Raw genomic sequence first — 13976 nt, forward strand, 5'->3', positions numbered from 1 at the left:
ACCGCATACCTATGACACAGTGTTCAATTACCTCTGAAAAGTGATGGGTACCGGGGACTGGCATGCTCAAAAATCTATGGGTCCCAACAGAGATCTATGGCTCCCCAAAATTGAGTGTGCTCCATGCCCTTACAAACTGTCGTGTTTTCCCTTTCAAAATACAAAAAAACTTCTTTTTTTTCCAAACATGTTAATTTATGTAGTTTAACATGTTAGATTGTACATATGTTTCCTTATATCATTTACAGTGGAACCTGGGTTCTCGACCATAATCCGTTCCATTTCTTTGTACGAAAACCGATTCGTACGATCACCGAAGCCGTGTTTTTTCCCATTAAAAGTAATGTAAAATTGTTTTAATCCGTTCCAACACCCTGAATGTTTATCTTGAATATTTAACGTAAAGCTAACCCAGGCTCATCGTACGTTCACGTTAGCGTCATCTTCCGTACGAAAGATGACGCTAACATGAACGTGTAAAAAGAAAAAAATCAGGTCGTTTACACGTCATTTAGCACCCGGGTCTCCACAACAAGTGGTGAGCGGTTAAAGGATAAAGAAAATAATTATGAATAGGATTTCTTACCGGTCGGCAGAAGCCATGCTGTATTCCTGAAAGAAGGGAAACTCGCACACCTTTTTCATATGTTGCTATTATCTCATCTCATTTCTTTCTTAAATGCAATAGTTGTACGCACTACTCCTCTTTTTTCACCTGTAGCAACTTTGCTGCTTGCACCAACCTTCTTCCGAGGCATAATTAGGGGTTAAAACACTCCCTTCACCGCTTTTGAAAAACGAAAACAGAAAAGGAGTGCGCGTTGCCGTGACAACAGTTCTTCACGAGGGGTGGGGGCAATCTACACTCGTACGCCGCTCAACGTCGCCCCTAGCGTACCGGGTTCGAACTCCAATTTTTTGAAGGAAAAGCGAAGCAAGAATTTCTCGAAATGTTTGGGTCGAGAACCGATTTGTTCGAACTGAGATGCGTTCGAAAACCGAGGTTCCACTGTATATTGTTCATGAACATTTTGTTGTGAGACATTGAGATGCTCGACATGAATGAGGTTTATTATAAAAAAAAATAAAAAATGAAGTCGCTTGGACGTTTACTGTAGAAGGAAAAAATACATGCAAATAGAATTAAGTAGAATAATACATTTTCTCTTTTAAATTATGAATTCATTTTCTGCATTAAATTATTGTTGGTAATAAACTGATTAAAAGGGATCACCTCAAACCTGTCTTTTTTCATTTTCTCCTTTTATACTTCCTTTTTTTCTTCACTTCTTTATACAACATCATCATTCGTAATATAATGCATCAAAGCGAGTGAGCCGTTGGAGAGCCGGCTCTCTTGAATGAGTTGAGCCGAAAAATCCGGTTCTCTATAAAGAAACGGACTTTCTCTACACAACTCGAACTGGAGATCGGCGTGCAGACGAAAACTCGGACTGCGAGACCAAATCAACAATGGCGGATCTGCCTGACGAAAAGTTTGGATTGCGGTAAATCTTTGTTCAAAAATGATAATGACAATTTCGTGTCAAAAAAGTTGCATCCCGGGGACGCACGTTGATTTGACACTATGCGTCCCCAGCAAAAATAATGCGTCTAGGACGCAGGGAAGCGGGCAAACCAGAACACTGATGACATTAGCACAGAATTTCCTGCAGCATGAAATCATCAATTGTGAACTGCAACCAAAAATGAATTGTACAAATCACAAGGATAATACAAACTACAGAGACTCAAAGTGACCAAACTACACAATTTATCTTATTATTTTTGCCCAGATTTTTACAAGGATTTTGGTTTGGGAGGTACCCTTAGGAGCAAAATGGTGGCCAATCCTGTCAGCTTTTTCTAGGTGAAGCCCATACTATTTAAAACAAATACAAATTTCTTGAGGTACACATATTTTTAAAAAGTCCATGTATTTTCACTTATCATTCTTTCTTTTTTTTAATAGATGCATTTTTTTAAAATAATACATAATGTCCATTTAATGTTGCATTTATTGAATTTCGGGTTTCTGATTAGTAATAGCTCCTAGAAGGCAGTCAAAACTAGTTATAAAAATGAAAAGTACTGTTACCAATACCTGGTAACAGTACTTGCCCAATCATAATCACTATATGATTATTATTTTGTTTTTCTGTATGTGTTCTATTCATCCAGGGAGTTACTATATTTGGATGAATCATCTCATCTCATCTCATCAGCTGCACCGCTTATCCTCAGTAGGGTCGCGGGGGTGCTGGAGCCCATCCCAGCAATCATCGGGCAGTGGGCAGGGGACACCCTGGACTGGTTGCCAGCCATGGATCAATCATTTTAATCTCAATTTAATTTAAAATCAGATAATATTTATGTAAAGGTTCCTCACTTTTTGGGAAAAACATGTCTGGTGAAAATAGTCGACAATGGAATTCATTGTTAAATACTCGTGTTTACACTTTTTTTCAACAACGTTGACTAATCTTTGCAAACCTGAGGAATATTCATTTATATTTAATGAGTGAAACAGGTCAAAGACACTATCCTTTTTTTAAAATTGATGTTTAATTTTTGGGACACCCTTAACTGCTTGCCAGCCAGTCGCAGGGCACAGACAGACAACGAGCAGGACGCACGCTTCACCGGCACGACCGAGACGGAGACTCCGGTAAAAACAGGGGTGGGGGACTATGCGCTGCAATAACAGCCGAATCGTTGACACACACTGCTCACTCGATATAGAGTTTCTAGCAGTATCGTGTAGACCCTTCTATCTACCGAGAGAGCTAACTTTGGTCATTGTGGTTGCTGTTTACTTTCCACCAGATGCTAACGTTAGCATAGCGCTAAATCTCCTGCCTGCTGCTATCAATAAACAGCAGCTTGCACACCCCGACGGAGCTTTTATCGTCGCCGGCGACTTTAATCAGGCATGCTTAAGGACTGTACTTCCCAAATCCATTCAATACGTGGACTGAGCAACCAGGGGAAAAACACTGGACCGTGTGTACAGTCAGATCAAACATCTAGTTGGATCCTGCCATCTCTGTCTGTCCCTCACCCCCTCATCCACCCCCCTCCGGAGGAAAACAAAGCCTGCAACAAGGACAGTACAAACATCTTCTTTGTTCCTTTATCTTCTTTGTTTTCCTTATCCTCACTGTTTACGATACCAACTGTATGTAACATCCTACATGCCGTCATTTCTTTGTGTCAATATTGTGTAAATTATAACTATAACCTTATCCTCCTTTTTTATAACCTTATCTTCTCTCTCCCTTATCTTTTTTGGTTTCTTTACCTCACTGTGAATGTGTGAAACTGGAGTGTCGTGCCCAATTTTGTTGTCACAATATGTTAACCCATTTTGTAACAATGACAACCAAGGTACATTCTATTCTATTCTATTCTATTTATGACAATATGGGACTCAGGCAAGACATTATTATTATTTTATAGATTCGATCAAATCATCCAATGTCACACAGTGAAATAAAACGTGCTGCAGAATTAGATTTTGTCTTGGGAGCGGGTTTGGCAGTTTCGTTGAATTTTGTTTTAAAAAAATATGTGTTATCTCCCTCCCCCCAAAACAATAAAAATGTGTTTTACTTTTATGGTTCTTTCTATCGTTGGTGAATAGTCGACTGTTAAAATTGCCATTAGTTTCAGCCCTAAAGGTATATTCTATTCCATTCTATTCTATTCTAAAACGTGGACCTGGAGTGCCACTTCCAATTTGGTTGTCACACTATATTCAACCCATGTTGTAACAATGACAATAAAGGTATATTCTATTCTATTTTATTCTGTTCTAAAAGTGCTTGAATTTGGCCATGAAAAAGGTGAACAGACCCCGAAAACGTATATGTTTGTACCAAAAAAGCTTATGATTCGGGGCGGCAGTAGCCCAGGAGGTAGAGCGCTCGTCTTGGGATCAAGGGATCCCAGTTCGAATCCCGGATCGTCCTTGTTACATGTCAAAGTGTCCTTGGGTAAGACACTGAACCCCTAATACCCCCAATAAGCAAGTTAGCGCCTTACATGGCTGCAAGGCCGCTATTGGGAAATGTGGAGCACATTGTAAAGCGCTTTGGGAAGTCATTGACATGAAAAGCGGTATAGAAATGCAGATCATTTCATTCCATTCATTTAGAAAAATGCACAAAAGCAGTTTCCTGAATCCATCTTCCACCATTCTTTGTATCTTTCCAGTTGGTGGCCCCGCAAACAAGATACTGAGAACAAATTCGACCGGTCACAAATCATGACAATGCAATGGCGCCCCATCCCGCTGAGGGAAATCAATTTAATGGGGGAATCCCTTCGGCGTAGAGCGGCAGGCCTCCTGAGCCGTAGTTGAGGAAAAGTCGGCGGTAGCCGAGTAAAAACAACGCCTAGAGCACGGCTCGGCCTTTGCTTTACTTCATTCAGCCGCGGCAGCTTTTCCGCGGGATAGAACCAGACGCTTGAGCCTTTGCTCCCTCTCGTGCACCGCCGAGCCGCGGGCGTCCATGAATCACTCGCGTCTTCACAGGTTTCCTACCGGAGAAATTGACATATTGAACGCTGGAGAGCCCCTGCAAAGCCATCCGTGATTTCCAATTTGACCCTCAAGAAACATCAAAACAGCAAACAACTGTGAGTAAACGGATGTGTCGGGAATTTGAAAACGGATCTGGTCTCAAAAGAGTTTGATCAATTACAGTTGCGGTTGATTCTGTGTTGATTCTTTATGGTTTTTAGTGGACAATGACAAGTATTTTACAGTATAGGGTTTGTCCTTAAATTTTTAGTGGTCGAAAAGATAATAATAAGGATTTGTGGATCCATCCAAATACTGATGCTATCAATACTGAGCTAATGAGGATTGATACTATTGTCTTGGGATCAATACTGTGTTCCCATTACAACTATCACTATGATAATGTGCAAAATGCCGCAGCGAGGCTTTTAACTAGTACAAAAAAGTCCGATCACAACACCCCGATTTTGGCTAACCTGCATTGGCTCCCTGTTAGCCTAAGATGTGATTTCAAGGTTCTCTTGGTATTATACAAAATCATGCATAGACTTGCTTACTCATATCTCTCAGATTTAATTTCCCCCTATGTTCCGGTACGGAGCCTTCACTCTGAAAATGCTACTAGTGATCCCAAGAGCCAAGAAGAGATCCGCAGGTTCGAGAGCATTCTCCATTCAGGGACCCGGTGCTGTGGAATGCTCTTCCCCATGAGATTGGATCTGCAACCTCAGTGGAAACGTATAAATCTAAGCTTAAAACACACTTCTACTCTGTAGTATATGAATAATCTAGATTTTTTGTTGCCAATATCTGTGTATTATTTGTTATTGCAACATCCATTGCAGCTTGGTCATCTTCTCAAGGTTTCTTAATTTTCCTCATGTTGAGGTATTTGAGTTTGTCCTTAACCTCATGTAGGTTTTAGATCAGGGGATGGTGTAATAATAGTCTGTAATAATAGCCTGTGGTTTGCAATGACCTGTGCAGCTCTTTAAGACTCTTTGTGATTAAGGGCGTCACAAATAAAAATGACTTGACTTAAGGGGTAGTGAGGTTATTCATACATTATCATTTTCAAATTCGATCTGACTGTGTCAAGGTTTTTTTTTCACCAACTTTATTTTCTATATATTGTGCATATTCTATTTGTCTTGTTTACCTTGTTATACAATATTTGTATTTGCTCTCTCACCACACCAGTTATTCTCCTTGCTTTCTCTTCCCTTAACCTATCCAGTCGTGTCACTCCACACATACTCAAAAACATCTACTTTCAAAAACCTTTGACATAGTATACCTATTTGCTCTCAAAGCCCAGGCCTCAGGGCCTTACATCACTGTTGGTACCACCACAACTTCATACAAACCTCGCTTTGCATCCATTCGCATATTGCTACATTAGAACAATCCATTCAGCACACCCATTGCTCTTCAGCCATGACTCTTCTTCTCATCCTCCTCCAAACCACCACCTGCTGCCAGCTAGGAACCCAAATACTTAAAACCATCTACTCCCTCTAGCTGAATGAAATATTGCTGTATTATCTTTTTTAAAAAAAATATGTTTCTGTTGTATGGTTTTAACTCTGAAAAGACCGAAATGTTAGTTATTGTTCCATCTAAATGCTGTGACTTATTCTCAAAAACTGCTGTGACTCAGTTAAAAATTGAGGTGTCATATTTGACCCCGATCTGTCCTTTCGAACATATGTGAAGAAAATTACTAGAACCGCTTTCTCCCATCTTCACAACATTGCAAAAATTCGTCCTATGCTGTCTCAGTCGGATGCGGAGATTACAATTCATGCGTTTGTTACCTCCCGTCTCGATGACTGTAATGCATTACTCTCCGGTCTCCCGAAGTCCAGAATCAAGAGTCTTCAGCTGGTACAAAATGCTGCAGTGAGGCTTTTAACTAGGACAAAAAAGTCCGATCACATCACGACGATTTTGGCTAACCTGCATTGGCTCCCTGTTAGCCTAAGATGTGATTTCAAGGTTCTCTTAGTATTATACAAAATCATATGAATAACCGATACTTTTCGTGGACAATATCTCTGTATTATTTGTGATTGCAACATCCTTTGCTGTCTGGTAATCCTGAAAGGGGGATGCAACATGTGCGGTCCCTTCTCAGGGTTTCTTCATTTTCTTCATGTTGAGGTTTTTGAGTTTTTCCTTGCCCTCATGTTGGTTCAGGATCAGGGGATGGTGTCATAATAGTCTGAAAAAAATAGTCTGTGTAATAACCTGTGAAGCCCTTTGAGACTCTTTGTGATTGAGGGCGTCACAAATAAAAATGACTTGACTTGACTTTAACCACTGCCTTGAGAATCTCGTGCATCAAAATCACAGGAACAACAACATCACCTGCGCACGGACTCCAAAAAAATTGAGAATACCTGCCCATTGACTCCCTTTGGATTCAGTATCCTCGGGGAAGAAAAATGTCTACTGTGCTTCCAGGTATGTAGGCTACAGAGTTTGCATAAAAAAGAAGGAGCAGGTGTGTTGAAAAAGAAAAACTCCTGAGGAAACATTAAAAATGCAGCCAGGCAGGTTGGCGACCTGCCATTGAATGAGTGAGTCGTAGAACTGTGAGACGGGCAAACCAAAATCCTTAAATGCGCCACACAGACTTAAAGCAGCTTTCATGTAACCTGACGCACACACCAAACGTAAATGCCTATTCATTTTTGTAAATTACAGTGGAACATCGGTTTTCGAACGTCTCTGAGTTCGAACAAATGGCAGTCCGACCAAAAATGTCGAGAAATTCTTGCTTCGCTGTTCGGTCAAAAAATCGGAGTTCGAACGCCGGTAATGCGTGAGTGCGTACACTAGCAAAATATGAAGGAGGTGTGCGAGTGTCTGATCTTGCTAAGGAATACCCCACCGTCCACCTGCACCTTCTGCTGACCACCACAAAGGTAAGAAATCCTATTCATAATTCTTTTCTTTATCCTTTTTTTTATTTTTACATGTTCATGTTAGCGTAATCTTTCGTACGGAAGATTACGATAACGCGAACGTAAGATTAGCCTGGGTTAGCTTCATGTTTACGTTAAACATTCAAAGTAAACATTCAGGGTGTTAGAACATAGCCCAATATTCAGGGTGTTGGGACGCAGCCCCCTTTCCAATGAACCGCTCACCACTTGTTGTGGAGACCCGGGTGCTAAATGACTTGTAAACGACCTGATTTTTTTATTTTTACACGTTCATGTTAGCGTAATCTTTCGTACGGAACGATAACGCGAACATACTATTAGCCCGGGTTAGCTTTATGTTTACGTTAAACATTCAAGGTAAACATTCAGGGTATTTGAACGGATCAAAACAATTTACATTATTTTTAATGGGAAAAATGATTTCGGTGATCGAACAAATCGGGTTTCGAACAGGGTTCTGGAACAGATTATGGTCGAGAACCCAGGTTCCACTGTAATTTGCTGGATTTCCCCATTTTTTATGGCAGCCAGCCACTTGTTTGACGCAAGCCTTTGTTTGAGCGGAACTAGCGTGTTCAACTCCAAAGGCCAAAACACTTTGTTTAGTTTACAATGTCACCAAAGAATTTTTGTTTTCAATAAAATTGCAAATCATAATTTTAGTTTATTACTCTAATACCCAAAATCCAAAAGAAATACAAAAGAAACTAAATAGGAATAAAATGACTAAATGTTGTGCAGGCTTGGGGAGTAACGGAACACATGGAACGGCAAAAATGATGTTGGCAAGCTGTTTGGATTGATTTTAATTTTGTTTCTGTCGCATTTTATGTTCGTTTTGCCGGAGATTAAAGAGATCAAAGCCAGGAGAGAAAGCTTACCACGTGTTGTGAGTCATCATTTCATTCATATTTAGTTTCTTTTGTCTTTTATTAGCATATTTGGTCTTGGAGTAATCCAAAAGTAATGGAAAGTAATCAAGTTAAAGTAACCCTACCCAACCCTGCATTTGATGTTAGTTTTGCGGGAGATCAAAGAGATCAAAGCCAGGAGAGAAAGCTCACCACGTGTTGTGAGTCATCATTTTATTCATATTTAGTTTCTTTTGTCTTTTATTAGCATATTTGGTATTGGAGTAATCCAAAAGTCATTGAAAGTAATCCAGTTAAAGTAACCCTACCCAACCCTGCATTTTATGTTCGTTTTGCCGGAGATCAAAGCCAGGAGAGAAAGCTTACCACATGTTGTGAGTCATCATTTTATTCAGATTTATTTTCTTTTGTCTTTTATTAGCATTTTTGGTATCGGAGTCATCCAAAAGTCATTGAAAGTAATCCAGTTAAAGTAACCCTACCAAACCCTGCATTTTATGTTAGTTTTGCCGGAGATCAAAGAGATCAAAGCCAGGAGAGAAAGCTTACCATGTGTTGTAAGTCATCATTTTATTCATATTTAGTTTATTTTGTCTTTTATTAGCATATTTGGTATTGGAGTCATCCAAAAGTAATTGAAAGTAATCAAGTTAAAGTAACCCTACCCAACCCTGCATTTTATGTTTGTTTTGCCGGATATCAAAGAGATCAAAGCCAGGAGAGAAAGCTTACCACGTGTTGTGAGTCATCATTTTATTCATATTTAGTTTATTTTGTCTTTTATTAGCATATTTGGTATCGGAGTCATCCAAAAGTCATTGAAAGTCATCCAGTTAAAGTAACCCGACCCAACCCTGCATTTGATGTTAGTTTTGCCGGAGATCAAAGAGATCAAAGCCAGGAGAGAAAGCTTACCACGTGTTGTGAGTCATCATTTTATTCATATTTAGTTTCTTTTGTCTTTTATTAGCATATTTGGTCTTGGAGTAATCCAAAAGTCATTGAAAGTATCAAGTTAAAGTAACCCTACCCAACCCTGCGTATAACAAGCCTGTGTGACGGATCCCACCAAGTGGAAATGTACAGCACGGACCCATTCTCCCTCCAAAATAAATGATGTATCCATCTTTGTGCACCTAATGCCATATCAAGCAAATATCATTGACTGGAGGGCATACTGCCACACAGCCATCGAGATCCATAATTTCATTTCTAAACCTGCTTATTTTTATTCCCCGAGTGTTCTCACTGTTATGCATCAACTTCATCCTAAATTAGGATGCTATGAGCTACATTTCCCACTAAAAGCTCAGCTCAGTCAATGAGATGGGACTGTATGTTATACAGTGTTCATTTTAGCTGTGAAAAGTGATGGGTCCCAGGGACTCGCATGCTCAAAAATCTATGGGTCCCAACAGAGATCTATGGCTCCCCAAAATGTAGTCTTATCCGGGGTGAAATTGTAAATCGGCGACAAATACATGATATAAATCTATGTATCTATTCAGTTTTAATCATCACAGTTTATTACTAATACAAATCAGTTATCACTTCAAGATTTTCCAGTTCACAACCAAATTGTACATTATACAAAATATTATTGCTAAAATAATTATATTAATCTATATTTCCGTTCCGTTTTAATCATCACAGTTAATTGGTAATACAAAGCAGTTATCACTTCAGATTTTTCAGTTCACAATATTGTAAATTATACAAAGGAATATTGCTGAAATATTAGTCTACATATTCATGCAGTTTTAATCATCACAGTTAATTGGTAAAACAAAGCAGTTATCACATCAAATTTTTCAGTTCGTATATTCTTTGTGGTTTGCTGTCCCGCCATAGTTGTAATGCCTTCTCAAGGTCCAATCCATTATCATCCTCCTCATAGCGTCACCAGGAATATAATTTAGTCCGAATCGTTCGCTTCAACACACGTGTTTTCCTTGCCTTCGCGGTTTCTGAAGAATTTCTCCGCCGTTTGTTCATGCCGGAATTATTGCCGTTGTTACCACTTTCTGTGTTATGTTTCGACTTATTACCGACACTGAAGAAATGACCCAATTTTTGTTGATTTGCACCTAATACCAACTGTTTTTTCGGAGGCATACTTCTCTTTCTCGACAACAGCCACAACAATGACGTCATCTCGAAGCGACAGGATCTCGTTTGCCGAGATTGGCGCGAGACCAAAACAACAATGGTGGATCTGCCTGACGAAAAGTTTGGAGTGCGGTAAATATTTGTTAAAAAAAAAAGTAATCAGGTAATAATGACAATTTGGTGTCAAAAACGTTGCGTCCCGGGGACGCACGTTGATTTGACTCAATGCGTCCCCAGCAGGGACGCGGGCAAACCATCACACTGGTTATAGGTGATCGTTGTTCAGTATCTGGTTTCAGATGACCATGGCGATCTCCACTACTCCACTTTTGTTTGATTGTCACTCTGCATGCAGTCTTAAGTAGTCTTCTCCCCTGATGTGATCGTTTTCTTGTTTATGGAATTGATAAAGCCGGTGTCAATCTTACTTTTGAGCAGTTAGTATTTTTTTTTCAGGTTTATTCTTTAAAAATTTAAGATTTAAGTACATTGATTGATACTCTGCATCCTCGACCCAGGTAAACCGTGCCCCAGGCATGAAAATGGGTCTGGGCTTGAAAATGCGTGTGTTTTATTAATTTGCGTATAACCAGGGTTGGGTAGGGTTACTTGAACTGGATTACTTTCAATGACTTTTGGATTACTCCAATACCAAATATGCTAATAAAAGACAAAAGAAACCAAATATGAATACAATGACTACATTTTGTGCAGGCTTGGGGAGTAACAAAACACATGGAAGGGCAAAACTGATGTTGGCAAGCTGTTGGGATTTATTTTCATTTTGTTTCTGTCGCATTTTATGTTCGTTTTGCCGGAGATCAAAGAGATCAAAGCCAGGAGAGAAAGCTTACCACGTGTTGTGAGTCATCATTTTATTCATATTTAGTTTCTTTTGTCTTTTATTAGCATATTTGGTCTTGGAGTCATCCAAAAGTAATTGAAAGTAATCAAGTTAAAGTAACCCTACCCAACCCTGCGTATAACACGCACCCATAGTGCTTGATTATAAAATCGGGATAACGTTTTGTTTTCCTCTCAGCTCAAACTAAGCATTGAAAGTGAAAATCATTGGAGGATGAATGCGATCATGATTCAAACAATGTATTAGCAACTATGAACACAATACCGACATAATATTTGAAATGTAAGTATGTCATCTCCTTCAAAGTCCCATTTATCATCGGATACACCAAAGCGTTGTTTCCTGTGACGTGCTCAGGACAACTTTCTTTTTTATCCATTCTCTAACATTCGTCTCTGGTACGGTGAATAAAAACAATCAAATGAGTGTTGCTCACCAATAAATGCAGTACACCTGCATACCCCAACTAAGCTCATTTTTATTCAAACGCACCACGTCAAACGTCTGATTCACTCTGGGTATCTCACAATACCCTCTCCCCACCTCAAAACACTTATGGATCTATACAAATCACATGGGTCACACTTGGATTTCAAAATGGAAAATCCATCTGTAAGGTGTGAATATTTCATGTCTGATTTCGGAACCTGCTTTTCTTTATTGGACATGTGTCCCCGCTGGTATGCTTTGACATCATCCTAAACGAGCATACTACCAGCTACGTTTCCTACTCAAAGCTAACATTCAGACTTTCAATGAGATAGGATTGAATGTGATGTGTGATGGTTGTTCCCAATCACGTTTCAGGTGAAAATCTCCCTCTCCACTAGTCCACTTCGCTTTGATTGTCACTCTGCATGCAGTCTGATGCAGTCATCTCCACCGATGTGGTTCGTCTTCCTACATCTAGCATTGATGAATCCAGTGTGGCTTTCAGCAATCAGTACATATTTTTTCTGCATAACCTTCAAAAATTTAAGAGTTAAGCACATTGATTGTTACTCATATTCCTTGACCCAGGGTGTGAAGTGGATCTTGAGACATTGACCTCCACACCTCTACCGAATCGTGCACATCCTGCATGCACCCGGTGCGCCAACTCAAGAATGAAGTTTTTTTGTGCAGCATTTTTCAAGTGTTTCGGTCGAAGGATAAGGAGGTGAGTGTGGGCGGGGGTGCGATGCCACTTACCCACAGCGAAATCCAACAGATCCGCGCACAGGAGCAAGCACAACAAGAAGACGCTCATCGTTGCTCCTTTTGTTGCGTTAAATCCCAAACTCGTGTTGTTTACATGCTCCCCGGGATGAGACAGTCGCGCAGTCCCCAATGTTCCACAGCAAAGCGGCTGCAAGGTGCCCCCAAACTCGAACGAGATGCCATCCTGCAAGTCCAAGTGCTGGCGGACGGAGGGCGCACAAGTTGCGCACGGATGCGAGCCTGCGCCCGTTTTTAGAAGGGATGAGCTGGTTTCTTAGAGGGGGGAGATCTTTTGAAATGGAAGTCCGCTTCAAAAAAAGGCGGATGAGTCGAGTAGATCTGTGCAGCACAAGGGGATCTTTGGACTGTGGAGGCAGAGCATGGAGCCGTTCTCTGTCTCGCCCTCCCTTCTCTCCCTCTCTCCCATGCCAGCTCTCCTGCTCCTCCCTCTCCTCGTCGCCCTCCTCCCCTTCAGACAAACGCTCCGTCATTTCTATGACTACACCACTTTTGGGTGCGTTTTAGGAAAAACAAAAAGAATCATAATTTACTGTTATTACCGTATTTTCACGACTATAAGGCGCACCGGGTTTTAGGGCGCACCCCCCAAAAATAGTTGTTGGTCCTATATTTTCCATACATAAGGCGCACCGGATTATAAGGCGCTACAATGGGAACGCCGACCAAACAGTCAGATAGTTCAGTCAAACGTATTACCCCTTTAACATTCCGAAAGCTTGCTAAGAAGCAAATGTGTGTCTCAGACATGTACGGAAACAGTGTCTGTACGATGTCACCAATCACTCAAATGCATCGTTCCAAATATCATTCGGAAGGTTAAAGTCTTGGGATTCAAGAAATGCCAAACATTTATTAGTTTCCATTTTATTTTTTGCTGGCCACTGTGTGGACAGCAAAGTAAGAATTTTATTGTGCAGGGAAACGGGGTTCTTTACCGTGCATTTGACGATAAACACTTTGAATTGAATTGAGTTTCAAAATAGACTCATCACAGAAACATCAAGATCGTTCTAAAACAAGATACCAGGAAAATATAAAGCCGCATAGCTCACCTAAGTTCTCTTGCAGCCATCATGTTCAATAATGATACGCAACTATGGTCCTCTTACAATCGTGAGTGTAGTAAATCCAACCGTGTAAAATATTTACAAATACAGACTAGTTGATTTTGGATCTTAACCCACGCGGTAAACGAGGGATCACAGTAAATTAACTTAGATTTTATTCATCTTTGATTGGCAAAGAAAATATAGAAACCTTAGCATGGAGAAAATGTATTTTCTTACCTTAACTTACAAAAGTTCTATGCGCCGCTCCTTCTGAATAAAGGCATCAATTGGTAATCCTCCATTTTGAAAAAAGGGCATGGAACGTAGAAAAAAATACTAAATGGCTTGACTTACAGTTAGCAAGCTAATAATCATAAATCTAAT

The 13976-nt window shown here is 40.1% G+C and overlaps 1 protein-coding gene across 1 annotated transcript in view; it reads right to left on the reverse strand.

The window, feature by feature from the left end:
• igsf21a (immunoglobin superfamily, member 21a) overlaps positions 1 to 12926 on the reverse strand; it is a 398377-nt gene extending 385451 nt beyond the window's left edge. The window contains exon 1 of the mRNA XM_088339077.1: positions 12514 to 12926. Coding sequence (XP_088195203.1) covers positions 12514 to 12571 — 58 coding nt within the window. The 5' untranslated portion in view covers positions 12572 to 12926. The remainder of the gene's footprint in view (positions 1 to 12513) is intronic.
• Positions 12927 to 13976: the final 1050 nt, after the last annotated feature.

Source organism: Urocampus carinirostris, chromosome 6 (assembly GCF_059441175.1).
Source record: "Urocampus carinirostris isolate Australia breed hairy pipefish chromosome 6, RoL_Ucar_1.0, whole genome shotgun sequence".
Taxonomy (NCBI): domain Eukaryota; kingdom Metazoa; phylum Chordata; class Actinopteri; order Syngnathiformes; family Syngnathidae; genus Urocampus; species Urocampus carinirostris.